The sequence below is a fragment of the Cyprinodon tularosa genome, unplaced genomic scaffold (genome assembly GCF_016077235.1).
Source record: "Cyprinodon tularosa strain WSP-4 unplaced genomic scaffold, ASM1607723v1 ctg11, whole genome shotgun sequence".
Lineage (NCBI taxonomy): Eukaryota > Metazoa > Chordata > Actinopteri > Cyprinodontiformes > Cyprinodontidae > Cyprinodon > Cyprinodon tularosa.
In genome coordinates this window covers 3,621,536-3,641,325 of record NW_024037893.1, presented here as the reverse complement: position 1 = coordinate 3,641,325, position 19,790 = coordinate 3,621,536, and the positions used below count along the sequence as shown (strand labels likewise).

Here is a 19,790-nt window from a genome sequence, read left to right as displayed (position 1 = left end):
CGGGGCACCGCCCAATCTCAGACACTCTGGTTTAACAGTCCAGACCAAGAATGTCCCCAAGTGCTGCAGTCCCAGAGGTCGTGCTGGAAGCCGATCCTGGTCAGGCATCCACTAGCTCCTAGGCGGGTTCAGAGTCCGACAGGGTCCGAAAGCGTGACCAGGTGGTCACGCACAGGATCAGGTGCAAACGGGCAGGCTCAGTGGCAGAGGGTAGCCGAGACAGGACGTGGAACCAGAACTTGATGCAGGACCTTTAAACTGGTCTCCTCCCTGGAGCCAGGCTTACTTGGATAAAAACTGAACCTCCCCACATATAGAGCCAAAAACCCAGAGGACTCAGCGGGAGAGGAACAGTGGACGATCAGGAGACGAGACAGACACAATAACCCTCTTTCCACTGGCCGCCAGGATCCAGGGCATGAACCAAGAAATAAACTGAACAGAAAGACTAACAGAAAAACAGTTAATGATCTGGCACTGAATGCTCAGGCTGAACTGAATATAAACCAGAGGAAACAGGTGAGAGGAATAAATTATAATTGAGGCAGGGAGGGAAAACAACAGGTGAAAGGAATGACTAATTAAGGGAGAGCAAACAGGCCAGATCATGACACATTTCAACCCTAGTCACTGAAAAGCTCATATCATCAATGCAAATAAATCCAAGAAAGATCTGAGTAGTTTAGCAAACTTCATGTCTACAATAATGATGGAAGGATAGAAAAGTCTTTTTAATATTGAATGACCCCTACATGAACACCTTGCATTTGATGGCCGCTTTTAAGATTTGCTTAATAGGCTGCTTTTCTCTGCAGTGAGATTTGGAGATATTTTAATTCTGTTTATCCTCTGATTTACCCTAATGTGAGGTTATTTTAACAAAAATTCATTCTTAAGATTGTTTATTCCTTTTCAATTTGAAGAGATTACGGGTGTCATTCACTGTACTACCAGTGAGTTTGTAAAAAACACACCAAACAGTTACTTTTTAACAACAAAAATGTCACTACTTCGAATTAAACTTATTCAAATCGAAGTTAGATTGTTGAAAGATTTTCATTTTGAGTCTTTGGTAATGCAACAAGTATTTTTGCAAATCTACTTGAATTTGATTTCGATATTTATGCATGCAGAACAGTCCAATTTTCTGATAAATATGTCACTATCTCTATTAAACTCATCCAATAAATCATTTAAAAAAATACTTGTAAAAAAAAAACTCATATAAAACTAAATAAACCAGGAGCGTCAGTGGGTGAAAAATGCTGTAATTATAGACTGTAATGTATATTAAAAATGTTGGAAAAAATCATACCATCGTTACTGAATAAATGAAATATTTTGTTTCTGAATTATTGTCCACCTTTAGGTGATAGCTTCATGGCACAGTAGCTTTTGATGCCTTTTTGCTCCCATGTGGCTTTTGAAACAATGATAAAATGTTTCCTACTCACCAACACAATGTTTGCAAAACCATTTAGGTCCTGTAAAGTTGTTCAGATGCAATGCTGTGAGTCAGTTTCCAAACCTTGAGAAAAGCATAACAGCAGTAAAAATAAAAATGTGAAAATATAGAACACGGATAAGTTGAGACTTGATGTCAGAACTGACATTTCTGCCGGCAGCTGAAGCGGCTGCATGCTGAGAGTTCATTAAATGATCTATCTATTGGACGTGTTAATTAGAGGCACCTGAAATAGAGCGGGGATGGGTGGCTCAGAGCTTCCGTCAATGAAAGACAGTCTCTTGAAGCCCTTTGTAAAGCTTTTAGGCTCAGCATGTGTTTTTCAAACAAGTCACTTCATTAGTGCTTAGTGATACAAGATTTTTGTCAATATTAGTCATTCAGAGCTGCCGACAATTCATCGTCTGAAAGGGAAGCGACTGTGTGCCGTTGGTTTCCAGAGTTAATGAAAGTGGCCATGGTGAAGTATTTATTCAATCCCTCGTTTGAGTTTGCAGAGGGCCTTGTTGTTTATGATACAGGCCGGGTGAAAATGACAAGAGAAAATTGAATCTCCAAGCAGTGCCCCTTCCTTTACCCACGTCTGCATCATCCGCTGGCAGGAAGAGTAGGAACATGATTAGAATGGGTGGTTGTAGGATGTCACTCCTATCCTGAGAGTCTCACATGCAGCACATTGATGCATAGAGATACTTCATGACTGCCGCTGCTCTCTTCCACTCCAGGTGAGCAGCAACGCTGCACAGATGGCACAGTGCTTAGTATGCAGCGCTGACAGACTGAAGAAATTGCGTCCTTTCGTTTTTTTGTAGAAAATCATCAGCAAAGTCTGACAGCAAGATATTGCACTTCCAAGATATTTAGGGTGAAATCGATTGCATGTACTGACAGGTTTATTTGGTGGAGGGTTTTGTTTCTATTTATATTTAGGTGAATTTAGTTACTTTGGAAATTGGTTATTGGTTTGGTTGATGTTAACTAGTCTCTTTTGTGTGTAATTTTGATTATTAATTTCTTGTTGTTTATTGTATGAAATATATTCCTATTCATTCATTTATTCATTCAAAATCCTAGTAAATCTAGATTTCTAAGTGACAAAGGACAAAAAGTATGATTTTTATATTTTATTTTGACTCCATCTTAGCCTAATATAAAGTCATCATATCATATAGATTTATTGTATGTGGTTGTATACATTAACACACTTTTTATTAGAAGTAAATACCCTAAAATATAAGCTTAAGGTTGTTGATATGTTTTAAACCTTCAAAATAACATCTGGTTTGCTCGATTTTTGCATTGAGTGTTTACATAATGTCTATATCAGTATCGATACAAGGATACTCTTCCACAAAGTACTATATATAGTTATTACTGTTCAGTTGGACTAGATCAATGTTTGTTTATCATAGCTGTTCAAAAATACATATAATATTGCATTTATTTGCAGCAGTTTAGATAGAATGGGTTAAAATTGATGCTTTCCCCCTAACTGGTGTGTGTTGTCCTTCTCAGGTCCCCCTCTCCCTCCTCAGGAGGTGCAGGTTCAGTGTGGCCAAACTCCAGGGGTCCTTCAGGTCAAATGGAAGCCACCTCCCCTGACACCTTCAGGAACTTCTAATGGGGCTAGTGTAATTGGCTATGCTGTTTGCACAAAGGGACAAAAGGTAGGTTTTTATTAAATAGTCTAATGATGCAGGTCAGATGCTGAGATTGTTTTGATACCTCAATGGTTCCTACTGTGAGTAGAACTCTGTTGCCATCTCCTGGAGAAACGATTAAATGTTTATTTTCACTCTCTTGGGACCAAAAGACCCTTCTACTAAAACAGCCTCTGTCAGCTCCTGTTGGGCTTATTATTATTCCCCTGACAACTGAAAATTCTGCTCACTTGTGGGATAACTGGATTTTAACCCAAGTTTCTAGGAAAATAGTCTGTGTATTTTATACACCTTGTAACTTTTACAAAAGTGCATTAATTTAAATAAAATCCAGGAATCATAAAAATGTTTAATCAGACCCATTTTCTGTTATAGCCCTTAGAACCAGCTGCCGGTTTAGATGTGAAGAACAAAATAGATAAAAATTACTCAAACCTCCAGAGTTTTTTTTTATCATCTTTGTGATTTGCTGACATATGAAGCAACTAATGAATTTAGTTAGATGGATGGATGGATGGATGGATGGATGGATGGATGGATGGATGGATGGATGGATGGATGGATGAAACACGAACACTGGTGCAGAATGTTTTTCCAATGTTTATTTAGACTTTCTAATGCATGTTTTGCTGTATTGAGGTAGTGTTTTAGCATTGCTCTGTTTTGAAAGCTGTACTTATGGGTAAAAACTCTTTCTTTCGAATGCAGATAGCAGAGGTCTTGTACCCCACAGCCGACTATGTGAGCGTGGATTTAAACAGGATTCAAGGCCTGGAAGCCAGAGAAGTCATTGTAAGGACGTTATCAACCCAAGGAGAGTCCCAGGATTCACCTGTGGCTATGATCCCACACAATCTCCTGGGCTCTCCACGCCTCTCCCACCGAGTCACCGCCCCTCCCCCTTCAATTCCCCATCCAGTGCCACAACCCCATCAAGTACATTCTCAAACCCATCCTCCTTATCCATCAACATATCCTCCAAATCACCCTCAGCCCCAGGTTCAGCCTCTGCCTCGAGCTCAGCCACACACGCTACCACACGCACAACCACACTCGCAGCCTGTATGTCAACCTCCCCATCCACAGCTACATTTTCAGCGCCACTCCATACCCAAGTCAAAACCATTAATAAGTGCCAGAGAGCCAGAAACCAAAGAGCATGAGGTGGGCCAGCGGCTAGCCCAGCCGTGGGAGCGCTCGCCCTCTCCGCTGCCACCCATGCACGGACCCAACTTGGAGCCTCCGCTCTTCCCACCCCGGCGATCACCCTCTCCTCAGAGGATTCTGCCACAGCCTCAGGGAGTCCCTATACCCAACACCATCGCCAAGGCCATGGCAAGAGAAGCTGCTCAGAGAGCTTTTGCCGAGGCTAATCGGGTGCGAGTCTGACACTTTATTTTTTCTTTTTGTCATGATTTCTGATACTTTTACTTAAAAATCATTTACATTAGAAGATTAAAAAATACTTTTTAAATACAGTGAAAGAAAAAAACTAATTAAAAGTTCATTTAAAGATGTGAATATTTTTTGGACCATTTTCACTATTCTCTTTTCTAACTTTTCTCTTTGAAATTCTAAAAGCGTAATATAATGGTTGACAGGTTGACAAAAGGAATATCTTCAGTGATCGAGGTAACGCCTTGCCTCCGCTCAACTCAGACGAGGAGGAGGATGGCTACGATTCTCCACATGCCAGACGAAGAGGAGCCTCAGTAGACGAGTTCCTCAGAGGTTCAGAGTTGGGCCGACAGGTACATTTCCAGAGATCCCAAGCTTTAGTGTCCGTCTACCCGTTGGTTAAATAACTTATCTTGGACTGTTTGCTTTTTTTTGTACACTGCAAAAAAATATATATATAAAGGTTTTTTTTTTTTCTTCAAAATATATGTATTTTTTTTTAAGAAATAAGAAACTTAGTTATCTTATTTCAAGTGCATAATATCTAATTTTGTTATATTAACATAACGGATAAGGGAAATGCTCACTCCATTAATAGATGATCTGTTTTCCCTGCTCTAGTTAAGTAAGAAATGTTAATCTTAAAATAATTTTTTGCAGTGTTTGATAAAAAAAAGAGCAGAGATCCCCCTCTTAGAATTAGTCACTTTACTTCATTACTTTATGAAGTTATAAAGGAATAAAGCTCAAAATTGTCATCAGTGTTTTGTGATAATCACATTTTGGCTTTATATAAAGCAGCTTAGCTATATAAACAACTTCTAAAATTGTCAAACTTGTTTTTTTTAGGTTAAATTATTGTTTTCATATTAATGTAACCTTTCATGTTACTGCTTTAGAATAATTTTCACCTTGTTGCATATTTTTTGAGTGAATTGTTTTCCATTATTTCTGCAAGCAAACAACATGTTAAATTTGAAAAAATAATGCAATCTAGAAATGAAACTTTGGAGGGTGTCTTAATCAAGTAAAAGAGTTTGAGAGTAACTTTGCTGTTCTATCAGATTTTATATTTTCAACTTTTATTTTTTTTATTTCTCTTTTTTCAGATTGAGTTTTAGCAAATGCATTTTTTTAAACAGTGTTTTACAGGTTAAATTTACTTAAAGGAATAGTACACCCAAAACATGATTAGCCTTCATTTTCTACTCACCCCCATGCTGAACAACACTCTGGAGTACTTGTTTGATATCTCAAATGCATCTGGAGATCTGGGAGGCTTCTTGCTGTCTGCTGACATTCAAATAATGGAGGTCTATGGTGCCCGAGACAGAAAGGTCCATAAAAGTCCACAAAAAACGTGTCAATATTCCTCCATACTGCTCGTCCAATGTATTCCAAGTGTCCTGAGTGGGTAGCATCCAGAATCTACTCGAAACGAAGTCATTTAGAATGTTTTTAGAGCATAAACAGTAGTGTATAGGATTTCCTAAAAGCGCGTTCACGAGTCTACGGAAACCGCGGCAGACCAAACCAGATGAAAGTGCGCATTCAGCTCGGCAAAGAACTCATGCTCTTCCTCCACACTGAAGTCCTCAGACATTTTTCTTTCGTTGTCGTTATCGGCAGAGCAGACGCTGAATGCGCACTTTCATCTGGTTTGGTCTGCCGGCTTCCGTAGCGTCGTGAACGCGCTGGCGCGCGCTTTCAGGAAATCCTATGCACTACTGTTTATGCTCTAAAAACATTCTAAATGACTTCGTTTCGAGTAAATTCTGGATGCTACCCACTCAAGACACTTGGAATACATTGGACGAGCAGTATGGAGGAATATTGACACGTTTTTTGTGGACTTTTATGGACCTTTCTGCCTCGGTCACCATAGACCTCCATTATTTGAATGTCAGCAGACAGCAAGAAGCCTCCCAGATCTCCAGATGCATTTGAGATATCAAAAAGGTACTCCAGAGTGTTGTTCAGCATGGGGGTGAGTAGAAAATGAAGGCTAATCATGTTTTGGGTGTACTATTCCTTTAAGTTCTGGAGGAAGGCTTTCCTCTAGAATGAGAAGATCCTTTTCCAATGTTCTGCATGGACGTTAGAAACAGCATTTTTATTGGTCAAGAGCGAACGTTTGTATCGGGGTTTAAAAAAGAAAATGTGATCTGTAAAACGCAATGAAGAGAGGCAATTGGTAGAACTAAATATAAAAAAGGGAAATAAAACAATCAAATATAAAATCTGTCAAAAATTGAAATAAAAAGTTAGGTTTCAAAACTAAGTAATACAAAAAGGAAACAGTAAAAATGTATCTAAAAATTTTTTTTTGATATATATATTTTTTTTTTATTTTTTTTTTTTTTGGATTCTTTTTTTTTAAATCTGTGTTTCCTGCTTTCAAAATTATTGCAACATAATTCACTCTATATATTTATGTTGTGTAAAAAAAACACCTTAGGTTTTTTCTCTCGTAATATGAGAACTCAAAAGAGAGAAAATATGTTTTTGTAGAGCAGCAATAAAAATGTCCCCCTGTCAGCCTCCTCTTTCTATTGGTTGTCTCATTTTTGTAGCACCATCATCATCACTACAGCCACAGTGAAGAGTACCACACTGAGAGTAGCCGGGGCTCTGACCTGTCTGACATAATGGAGGAAGATGAGGAAGATCTTTACTCTGAGATGCAGCTGGAAGAGGGTCGCAGACGCAGCATCAACTCTCACAGCACTCTTAAGGTACATACTTCACTGCACATCTGCAACAGTTTGATGGCGAATGACAAAAAGTCTTTTAGGGAGATATAGATACATCCCCTGTACTGCATTAGTCCAACCGATGGCTTTGCCTGGCTGTACCCCATGACTAGAATCAGCCGAACCTGCTGCTACAAACCAACCTTCCTATCCTGCTTTATTAATTTCAGGCTGAGCTTGTGGAGATTGCTTTGCAAACATGAATATATAAATTGCATGCAAGAGCACAGTACTTAAAAACACAGATTGAAAAAAAAATCATAATTTCGTTTGCAATGTCCTCTAAAGCTGTTGATAATGCATCCAGGTGGCTCTAAAAGTAATAAAGTGATGCAAAAATATGAGGCGGCAGTGCAAACATTAATGTACTTAACTGTATCAGGGTCATGGCATATCAAGAGCATACAGGAATCTCATTTAAGTGAGCACTTAAATGGTTATTTTCACTTGTGTTCACGTCTGTCATGTCTGGATGTCTAACTTTTAATGTTACCATAATTGGCACATTCTTCATTCAGTCTGTAAGTGTCAATGTGTGGATGTACAGGATCATGATTGAAAAATTAGGATTCAGAGTCACTTTAGCCAATGAATAATTGTGGTCGGACAGTATTTAGTTTTATAGCCATGGAAACTCAATAATATTGAGGTTTGACTTGTTTTCTTGTCAGAACTGTGATGTAATATTTTGTTCATATAAGGTGTACTAAAACTAAATACGCCTCTGCTTGTTGTCTGTTTGTATTTATAAGTATGTTTTGCCTCTTTATTTATACTCATTAAAATCATTTAAAAACAATAGCTTTTATTTTAGTAATGATCTTCAACTATTTACTGGAATGGGAGATATCTGTGTTTTCCATTTCTTGTATTTCAATCACATTCATCTTTCTGTTAATGCCATACCTATGGTCTTAACTTCTTTCTCATGGGTTAGACTGTTCACATCCCATGTTCTTCTTTGAAGGTGTTCCTCCATCTTTGAACCTACACAGATTCCTGTTCAGAGCATGCGACTTTCCTCTTCACGGAATGAGACTGCATGTGTTTCTACATTGCCACAAATAACTAATTCTGTCTTTATTTTTGTCTTTTTCCCCCCATTTGTTCTATTCACATACTATGTTGTTTCCTGCCTGTTCTAAAAACCTTCGAAAAACGTTCAAACCCCCCTTCACAATTTATATAAACTGCACCCGTTTGAATTGAACCGACCCTGAATGAACTTTAAAACTGTGGACCATTACTTCCTGGTTATGATGTAGGCGTATTACAAGCGTCAGGACTTAGCAGAAGAAAGAGACTGTTGGGATCTCCAGAGGGAAGTGGTGAGGCAGAGGTCGCTCCGCAGCAAACGTCTCCACAGCATCCCAGAGGTGGCAGAGGAGGAGTCGGACAGCTTGGACAGTATGGGCCAGCATCTGAGCTTTGAGGAAGGCGGGCGACCTGGGACGCCTCAAACTCAGCGCAGGATGTACAACCAGGAGCCCCACATGAGTGACCACCTCAGCCACGGCAAGAACAGCCGCCTGCAGCGCCAACGCTCCTCCCCTCGCTTCACCGACAGCCGCTATGGTTACAATGGTTACAATGCAGATGACCGCAATTATGGACGACCCAATCGGCGGAACACCAAGAGCCCTGACAGTGGTTTAGACTGTGGCAGTGAGGAAGAGGGGTCCCTGGGAAGGGGTCATCGGGGATATTATGCCCATGGGAGTCCCATACGGGGGTCTGTTCGTATCATCCACTGTGAGGGCCCAGTAGAAAGGCGAGCACTGGCAATGGGCCGTAAAAGAACTCTGACCCGTCAGTGCAGTGTTGAGGAGGAGTTCTCGGACCCCCCTGTGACTACCACCAAATCCGTACATTCGGGTGACTTTAGGAACAGGGAGCACATTGGGTCTGGTCGGGAGGTCGGTCCAAGAAACTACTCCAGGGAAGGAGCCCTGAGCGAGGGCAGGCTGAACGAGCTGGACAGGGTGTATTACAGCCCCCACAGGGAGGCTAGGACCCAGTCTTTGTCCAGGCTCAACCGGGACCAGCCGCTGGTGTGTGAATCAGAATTTCTGCTGTATTTTCTATCAGCAAACTGCAGCCTTTGTTTTTCGTTTTAAGTGAGCTCCTGTTTTCTTTGATTTGCCTTCTTTTTTTTGTTTTTTATTTCTGGACGAGATGTCATGTTCATGGTTGGTCTCATTTGAGTTCCTGTTTTGTGAGAATTACTTTGTTTGTTATTCGGAATGCTAGCTGATTTTTTTTAAAGTAATTTTTGTTTTTTATTACCTAAAGGCCATTTTAGGTTTTGATTCCTCATGTCTTTGAGGGAAAAGGCTCCATTTGAAGGAAAGTCTCTGTGCAGTGCATGGGGACGTGCTGCTCATGCCTCTTCTTGCTTGCCGGTGCCTTCCATCTGCCAGCTGCAGCCTTCATATGTTGCTGTTTTTGTCCCTCTCACGAGAGCTGCAGTCATAGCGCTCCATCAGGTGCTCGGAGCTTTATGTCAGCATCTCTTGCCCTTCATTGCTACATGTACAAAGAAAGGACAAATCAAGACTTATCCTTCCTAAAGGAATTATTTTGAAGTCCATAAAATCATCTCTTGCTAGTAATGCACCAACCAGAACTTCACTGCCAATTTTCATCCATCTCTTTTTCATAAAGCTTTAACCGCACAATCCAAATTTTGGCTACGGTACTTCTGACATCTACTTAATACCTTAAATATGCTTTCTGCTGTATTACAACTTCAGGTTTTTATTATTTAAACAAATGGCACTTTATGTTGCCGTAGCACCTTTCTTTATACAAATCTGTCATATATATACTGCACAATTCAATTAAAAAACATATTTATAAGAGGGAAGAAATTGTGCAAATGAAAAGTTGCAATAGTCTGGTTAAACAAATACATAAACTCTTAAACGAACACTTTGCTGAAGCACCTGGGGAAGATTGCTCACAGGCTGCCTGTGACATTGAAACAACAGCAAATTCTGTTTTTTTTTAGGTCTTTCATAAGGCTTAAGGAAGGTGAAAGACACAACACTTCGCCAAAGTTTCATACAACCTTTATAGAGGAGTGTTATAATACCATTAAACCAAACTATGTGTTGGTTTAATGTAGTATAACATTAGTTCACAAGAAATATAAAAGCCTTGAATGGCCTAGTCAAAGAAGACAGATGTGAAGGTACCTGTCCACACCCCTTGTCAGATTAGGAGGATTTGATTAGGAAGAGTTACTTTTTGTTATCATTTTTGTTTCAATTGAATTCAGTTTTTTATATAGCACCAATTCACAACACGTCTTCTCAAGGCACTTTACATAGACGATTCAACTAGATCATCCATTCTGATTGGATCAGTTTCCCCTCTAACAGATATTTGCTGACTTACTTATACAATATAATTTTGAAGGTGTTCATAATACCAAGTAGAAGATGACAAACAAAAACAAATGATCGTGAAGTTCTCATTTTAATCTCCTTGGACTCACCATTACTCTCAAACACCATTAGCCTGGCTAGCACAACTAAAACAGGAAGCAATTCTTAATTATCTAGTTATCTGAAAGCCTTGCTTTCTTTCAGCCTAAAATTGTCAGGTGCTGTGGAGGTTTTAGAAGACCCAAATTCAGAGATGAGGAAGCAGAGATAAGTTTAGCTGATTTAATTGATGTTCCAGAGGCAACAGAGGCAGAAATCTAGGAGCAAAATAAGAAACCAAAAAAACAGGAGATTCCAGGGAGAAAGAACAAGAAAGCAAGCAACAAAGCAACAAGAAAACAGTAATGAGGAACTGCAGAGGTGGTGTATATATGGGGAACTGAACAAATAATCTGCTAATGAGCTGATATTGAGCAGGTGTGGATAGAAGTAACCAGAAGGAGCCATCGTTTCTGTTTTATCACTTGTTGTTAAAGTTTGGTGGAGGTTGGTTGAGAAACCAAATGCAGAGATGATGAGGCAGAGATGAGTTTTGCAGATTTAATAAGGTTCGAGAGGCAATGGGGCAAAAATACAAAATACTGGAAACCAAAAACTCAGTAAACATTCAGGAGAATACACATGGGGAGCAAGGATATGACAAAGCAACAAAATAATGAGAAATCAGCTATGAGGAACTGCAGAGGTGGTGTATATATGGGGAACAGAACAAAGAATGTGCTAATGAGCTGATATGGAGCAGGTGTGGATAAAAGGAACTAGAAGGGAGCAAAGTATAAAGGAAACAGGCACAAGAGGTCAACAGAGAGTAATACATAAACAAAACACTGGCAGAAAGCAACTACAAAGACACAAAATTACAGAAACTAAAAATAAACCTAAATAAAGGGCAGAACCCTGGCAAAAATAACCAATAGCTCATAGGATTATTTTTTTTAAAGCATATTTTTCTTTTGAATAGCAGTTTATGTCTCTCTATTTTCTGTTCCTCTAAAACTGCTAATTATCTACTCCATAACAAGCTACGTATGTAGCACAGAATACTGTTGGATCTGGTAGCACTTGGTTAGGGAGTTTTCAATAATAAACAAAGGCTTGATATTTAATGTTTGGAGCCTCTTATCCCTCGTTAGGGATATCTACTTGATCCTTTTCTGATCACCTCTTAGTATATCAGTCCATCTCTATCCTCTGCTTGTGTCTTTAACTTTGTCCTGTTAAAGAAAAACGATCCTCATAACTTGTTCATTTCTCACCTTGTGGTTCATGCGACTCCCATCAGCCACTGATGGAAGCTGTATTGACCAACAAACTTTATCACTTATTTTACACTTATTACAATGTTACCCTTTTATTTTATCTTTTTCATATTTTTACTGTGTTGCTGTTTTTTGTGTAGTCATTTGCTTCCTTTTCTCATCAACAAGCTGACATGCACAGAATGAAACAAACCAAATGAATGGTCTTTAGTTTCACATTTGAACTTTACAGAATCTAAATCAACATTGTTGTGTTTGGGGTTTGTTTGCTTTCCTTGTTTTAAGGTTGGGTTAAAGATTTATTTGTTGTTTTTTAATTATTATTATTTTGCCTCCCTAAGGACAAATGGAAGACACATCATTTGCTCTTATGGGTTTTCAGTTGTTTTGGAAAGGACTGTGAAATTACGTTGAATCATTTTCAACACTTTATTTGTCTCCAAATTGTTGTCGGTTTACATTTCTGATACATTATCTTCCTTTTTTCTACCCTAAGATTATTGGAAATTCACCGTCACATGGAAGCCCTGATCGCCAGGACCATTCAGGGAGGAGGCCGGTTCACATCGGCACCCCTCCTCAGCGACGACCCATCCCATCCATTGGTTAGTGAGCTCACCACATACGGATCTCCACCTGCAGGGCAACTGATGTTTGTGCTATTTATACCATGTGTCTTTCCTGCCAGTATCAGCCGAGCATCTCTTCCATAGAGCTTTAACAACACCACATACAGGCCCCTTTCTTTTTGTTGGGTGTTTGCTCACCCCATAGCAGTCCATCTTCATGAGCTGGATTCACCAAATGCTCACATGCAGTTTTGCTTAAAGGGTTATGGTAAAAACATTCCCTACGCCCGATGTTTTTTTCTCCCAGTGGGTAAACCAGTCTACATGACCGCCCAGTCTGCCCTCAGTGCAAAAATTGCTGTTTTACACCCAGTGACTCCAGAGTGAAACCTCGTCATCCTACTGTCTCAGCATGAATGAATGGGCCGTGGTTCTGAGCAGTGTGTGTGAGTGGGGGGGGGGGGGGGGATCTCTGATCGTAACATTGTGATTGGTGTCTTCTGTAGAGATCACCATGGACAGTAACAGTGAGGGGAGTGAGGGGAACCTCTCACCCGTCAAGGAGGATGTTTACTTTGGCAGTGTAGCTCGGCGCAGGATATGGCGATCTTTGTCCTCTGAGGATCAATATGGTATGTGGTGCAGCTTCTACTTAAGATTGCGATTAGCCTTAACATTGCCAGAAAAGGGCCCAGAGTCCTTATTGGAAACATATTTGATATTTTTGTGGCTTTTATTCTTGTGCAGGACAGTGAGCTGCTTTGTTAGTAAAGCTTTAGTTGAATAAAGCTGACTGGGGAAGATGAGATTGGCCAGTTTTCCCTTTGCTGGAGAATGAGCATCCCTTTCCTGTATGTGCCCCTGCACTTTTAATCCCCAAAAACCCTAACACACCAACTCTCCCCCCCAACCCCGTCCCTCCATATCAAAGCAACTCTCCGTAATCAACCCCTTCCTTGCCTTTACAGCAGCCATTATCTTTTCCTTCTTCCTCCCTGCCTCTATAGGACTGTAGATACTTCCTTCTATTCATTTTTGCATGACTCCCTTGACAAAAAGTGAGAAGGAAAGACAGTATTGAATGAACTCCCAATTGTACATGCATTAACTCTGCCGCCATCTAAATCAAAGATCATTTATCTCCCCCATGATGTATCTCAGATGCAGTTATTAGTTAGCTAGAGCTGCCGTCTGCCATTGAGACATTTAACATGGTGATCCATGAAATGCTTGAAGAACTGATATCAGGTTCATCCCTTCCCCCTCACTGTCCCTGATATCTGCGTTGCCAGAAACCAACGGAGCATTTGATTTGTTACCCTCCCACTAGAACACGCCCCATTCGCCTGTCCTCTGCCACACGTTGCTTTCAGATGTAGCCTATATGCATCACATTATGCCTGCATATGATTTGTGCAAGAACGCTTCCTCACATGTAGTCCATCGAAAGCATGCTTGTCGATCAGCCTCTGTGAGATAACGCAGTGAAACAGCAATGATTAGTTGTACATTGTTTCCTTGTGTCTGTATGCGTCATTCCTTTGCTTCCTATAAAAACTGCTCGTGTCCTTTCTGTGTTTGGGCTGTTTTTGTTGTCTTTTGTGGTGTTTGATTACTGACACTCCAGAAAGCAGAGATTTGTGAACTAAGAACCTCGATGTTCTGCAACTGTTATTTTTTTAACCATCCTATAAGTGTCTGAACACAACAGGGGTTTAATAAATCCAAATGAAAATGAATAAACGCTTCATTACGGCATTCGGCCTCTGGCTCTTTCTTCACACGTCTCTTACCCTGTCCCCTGTCAGCAACAAAGAGATACACTATATTGCCAAAAGTATTTGCTCACCTGCCTTGACTCACATATGAGCTTAAGTGACATCCCGTTCCCAATCCATAGGGTTCAATATGACGTCGGTCCACCCTTTGCAGCTAGAACAGCTTCAACTCTTCTGGGAAGGCTGTCCACAAGGTTTAGGAGTGTGTTTATGGGAATTTTTGACCATTCTTCCAGAAGCGCATTTGTGAGGTCGCACACTGATGTTGGACGAGAAGGCCTGGCTCTCAGTCTCCGCTCTAATTCATCCCAAAGGTGTTCTATCGGGTTGAGGTCAGGACTCTGTGCAGGCCAGTCAAGTTCATCCACACCAGACTCTGTCATCCATGTCTTTATGGACCTTGCTTTGTGCACTGGTGCACAGTCATGTTGGAAGAGGAAGGGGCCAGCTCCAAACTGTTCCCACAAAGTTGGGAGCATGGAATTGTCCAAAATGTCTTGGTATGCTGAAGCATTCAGAGTTCCTTTCACTGGAACTAAGGGGCCAAGCCCAGCTCCTGAAAAACAACCCCACACCATAATCCCCCCTCCACCAAACTTTACACTTGGCACAATGCAGTCAGACAAGTACCGTTCTCCTGGCAACCGCCAAACCCAGACCCGTCCATCAGATTGCCAGATGGAGAAGCGCGATTCGTCACTCCAGAGAACGCGTCTCCACTGCTCTAGAGTCCAGTGGCGGCGTGCTTTACACCACCGCATCCGACGCTTTGCATTGCACTTGGTGATGTATGGCTTGGATGCAGCTGCTCGACCATGGAAACCCATTCCATGAAGCTCTCTGCGCACTGTTCTTGAGCTAATCTGAAGGCCACATGAAGTTTGGAGGTCTGTAGTGATTGACTCTGCAGAAAGTTGGCGACCTCTTCGCACTATGCGCGTCAGCATCCGCTGACCCCGCTCCGTCAGTTTACGTGGCCTACCTCTTCGTGGCTGAGTTGCTGTCGTTCCCAAACACTTCCATTTTCTTATAATACAGCTGACAGTTGACTGTGGAATATTTAGGAGCGAGGAAATTTCACGACTGGATTTGTTGCACAGGTGGCATCCTATCACAGTTCCACGCTGGAATTCACTGAGCTCCTGAGAGCGACCCATTCTTTCACAAATGTTTGTAAAAACAGTCTGCATGCCTAGGTGCTTGAATTTATACACCTGTGGCCATGGAAGTGATTGGAACACCTGATTCCAATAATTTGGATGGGTGAGCAAATACTTTTGGCAATATAGTGTATCTTCTGCTCTCATTGCCTCTGCAGCCCACACGGCTGTATAAGGCTGGTAGTAGCAGCAGAGGCCTCCTCTATGTTTCAGACGGATACGACGGGCGCAGGCACGGCCGGGGACGCCAATCCCCAGATTATTTTGAGGAATCGGAATCGGACGACCTGACCAGAGTGTTTGTGGCTCTGTTCGACTATGACCCTTTGTCCATGTCTCCCAACCCTGATGCCGCGGATGAGGAGTTGCCTTTTAAAGAGGGACAGGTCATTAAGGTAATTTAATGATGATACACAAAATCATCCGAAATTGTATTTTCTTTTTTACTTAAAGGTATAGTGGAGGATGTTCTTTTTCCGGGTGGATCATCAAAATAAGTGGTCCTAATTGTCAATCATAAAAATTTACTTTAGAATGACTTTAGAAAGAGCAAAACACCATTCTTACACTTAACCTGGGGTTAAATGTAAGATATTTGTAGTCAGTGAGGATTTAAATAGCATGGACGTCTTCTAATGTTGGTCCACTCTTTTTTTCTAAAGTCTGTAGTCCAAGAAGCATCAGTGATTTTCGATCTCTTCCTGCCTTCACTGCCAAAAGCAGAGACACCTACACTAATGTTACTGCAGCAATAAATGGACATTTTATATTAGAATATATTGAGATGTGCTTTTAGACTAGATCAGCATTAACTTCCCTCTGCCACCTCTGTCTTTAATGCCTCCTCCTATGCAATCAACTTTGATTCAGGTATTTGGCAATAAAGACACAGACGGATTCTACCGGGCGGAGATCAGAGGTCGAGTGGGGTTGATCCCCTGCAACATGGTCTCTGAGATCCAAACAGAAGATGATGAAATGATGGACCAACTCCTCAAACAGGGCTTCCTTCCACTTAACACACCTGTGGAAAAGTTAGGTAGGACTTTTTATTTTCCTTGCTTTTCTTGCTCTTCCTATGCTGCTATCTGGCCAACCTGACGCTGCTGAAAGCTGCCTTTTACTGATCTGCTTTTCCTTTCCTCTGTCGCTCAAACCCAAACCTGAAGTGAACTGCGACCGTTTTAAAGATGGACGTTCAATAAATCGCAGGTCCAGAAAGTCCAAAAGAGGTCGGTGTGCACTTAGATGCTCCTCTGTGCTTTTTATAATTTATTTTGCGCATTGCAATTGCCCCGTTTTTATTTTTCACCCTTTAAACTTCTATTCTGGCTGTTTGAACTTTGCCTGACTCATACTATTACTCATAAGATGCTATGCTCCTAAGTACAGTTTACTTCCAAGAAGGCAGACCTGGTTTATATAAAAAAGACAGATTTTTAAATGTTCTTCCATAAATTTGACTTTATTAATATATTCATAAATCAAGTTAATTAATAAAACATGATATGTGTTTGCATAAGGAATTTAAAATCATTCTTATAATAATCAGGGATGCGGTAAATAAAAGTGGTGCTGAACAAAAAAATTTTCCCCATCAGAAAACCTGTCCTTTGAAGGAGACAAAATCCAGAGGTGGTTAGAGTCTTTAAAAATAATGCAAAGTTACAAAACATATACAATTACATGCAAATTCTGGTGTTTTTTTTTAAATCAGTTGTTTCTTCTAAATCTTTTTTGATTACAAAAAAAAAAACAGAAAAGTAAACTGCAGTAAAACATGTGGCAAAAAAATAAAACCCTCTTAATTCAATAGTACCATTATGTTTATTTCATTACTTTAAAATTTGGTAATTTACTTTGTTAATTTCTGTAATGCATCCCGCTGCAATTGAACTAGTGCAACCACTTAGTGAGACAAAACGAAAATAAGTAAATGATATATAGTAACTTCATAGCAACAATTGGAGGTGAAAAAAATACTTTTAAATGCAAATAGTTTGTTATAAAACTTAAAAATGGATTCTTACAGTATGTTATGTATATAGGTTAGAATTGGGTAAGTTACTTTGAGTAATAAAATACAGTAAACTGTTTTAAATTTACTTTTCTATTTTCATTTAGCTTCCAAATCATAGCGGGATCAGCAGATAGAAACTAACATTGAAACAATGAAACTTTAGAACAAAATGTAAACTCACTTAAATGGTAGGTGTTTGTTTTTCCAGTGCATTTTGGTAGAAAACTTTTTAATCCTTCACTGAGTCAAATTACTCGTCATGGGTAGAGTAGCCAGACATTTCACTGAAGTACTGTATTATGATACTTCATCATTCTACATAAATAAAGGAAGGTAAAATCTAGTAAAACTACTCCTAAAAGTACAGATTTTTCTTTACCAAAATTTAATCCCGTAAATGTACCTAAGTAGAAAAGTATAACTAGTAAATATACCAAGCTCTGGGAAAAATAGATAAGATATGGTTAAGAACTTGTCCATAAATAATAATGTACAACAACTGGACAGAGTGTAGTAATAAACAATGTGACAAAGGTTGCATCAAGAACTGTTTCCATGTAACTAAATTAACCACCTGACTAGTTTTCTTACAACAAAACTGTCAAGAAACAAGGCAGCTCTAGACTTTTATGTGGTGGCTTTCACGGCTTTTTGCAATTACTGTGTATATCATTGAATTTTGGTTAAGCCTTCAAAGATCTTAACTAAGAAATCTTAAATGGCGTTACTTTTTTTCACAGAAAGAAACAGGCGGAGTGGGCGTCAGTATCCGATGTCAACTCGAAGAATGGTGGCCCTGTATGACTACGACCCTCGCGAGAGTTCCCCCAACGTGGATGTTGAGGTAGAGATCTCTAAAAAAAAATCTTGATTTTCATTTGTATGTTTTGGTCTTTAACTGCAACAGATTGCTTTTTAATGTGGTAAAACACAAAAAAGGTTGCCATGTTACATTAGATAGGGGTATTTTCCTATTTATTGTTAGTTTTTCTTTGCATGGACAACATTAAATGCAAATGGCTTCCTCTCTGGGTGGCTGATGATAAATATATTTATTGATAGAGTATAAATTGCAGATTTTCTCCTCCCAGTTGAAAAGGGATCCAAAAACTAGTTGAACATGTTGGCCCAAATATGATGTAATTTTTGCAATTAACTTAACAATTGCCTTTTATCATATGTAAAAACTCATAATTACTTCAAAAACTATATATCCTTTGTTATATTTTTCAACCGTATAGGTCACGACTTTTTTCGCCTGCGCAATGCATGCTGGGTTTATGACGCGTTTAGGTCTGAGTGGAACCCACACAGTAAACAAAGGATTTTTTTTGTCATATTGCCTTTGAATCGTGATATTTGGAATATGTCACACCGTGTAGCTGCCTCAAACTTAGATAGCTGTTGAAACAAACAAAAGTGATTAGTTTGCGCTCTACTGTTTACTACTGCATATTAGCTACACCTAACGCCATTAGCAGATGTTAACATGAAATAATAAACAAATTGGAAGAGAAAGACTGTGTAATGTGACAAAGAAGCATCTTTATGCTTTATAGATCAGCAAAAATGTTTTGATTGATGCTAACAGTAAACAGCCTCCGTTATAAACTGGAGCTCTTTCTCATTACCCGATCCGCACCAGAAGCACGATCTGCACCATCAGCTACTTTACCTATGCGCAACCAGACATATAGTTTTTTTACCCCCCAGCTTTTATTGTCATTATACTATCACAAGTACAGAGCAACGAAATGAGCTCTCTGCATTTAACTCACCCCCTTGGGAAGCAGTGGGCTGCCATTGTGCGGGGAGCAGTGTGGGGGTTAATGGTCTTGCTCAGGGACCCAGAGTGTCAGTCTGTGGGAGTGAGGCTTGAACTCATAACCTCTAGATTCCTAGCATAATGCCCAAACCACTAGGCCGCCACTCCACCATCTGACATCTGCTTCACCCTTGATTTTATTTTGTAAAAAATACCTACAATACGTTTTTCCCTCCCCAAAAATAGTAAGTGTACTAAACTATAATGTGTTAAAGGTTAATAATGTATTTCCTGAGAAAATAATTTTCGTTTTAATCGTTTCTGTTTTATCACTTGTTAAAGTTTGGTGAAGGTTAGTTGAGGACCCAAATGCAGAGATGAGGAGGAAGAGATAAGTTTTGCTGATTTAATAAGGTTCCAGAAGCAAAAAGGGTAAAAATTCAAAAATACTAAAAATCAATAAATCAGTAAACTAGAAGGGAACCAAGGGTAAAGGAAACGGGCACAAGGGGG

At 39.9% G+C, this 19,790-nt stretch overlaps 1 protein-coding gene across 5 annotated transcripts in view; it reads left to right on the top strand.

Moving 5' to 3' along the window:
- rimbp2 (RIMS binding protein 2) overlaps window positions 1–19,790 on the top strand; it is a 177,179-nt gene that overhangs the window by 143,059 nt on the left and 14,330 nt on the right. For 2 of the 5 annotated variants that reach the window (XM_038296211.1, XM_038296223.1), the window contains 5 exons: window positions 2,981–3,132; window positions 3,835–4,503; window positions 4,728–4,877; window positions 7,098–7,259; window positions 8,543–9,864. In XM_038296211.1, the coding sequence (XP_038152139.1) occupies window positions 2,981–3,132; window positions 3,835–4,503; window positions 4,728–4,877; window positions 7,098–7,259; window positions 8,543–9,394 (1,985 nt within the window). In that variant the 3' untranslated portion in view covers window positions 9,395–9,864. Of the gene's footprint in view, window positions 1–2,980; window positions 3,133–3,834; window positions 4,504–4,727; window positions 4,878–7,097; window positions 7,260–8,542; window positions 9,865–12,481; window positions 12,591–13,060; window positions 13,187–15,705; window positions 15,888–16,362; window positions 16,532–16,661; window positions 16,725–18,252; window positions 18,357–19,790 lie in introns of those variants that run through there. The other 3 variants (XM_038296232.1, XM_038296219.1, XM_038296240.1) reach the window with 2 other exon arrangements.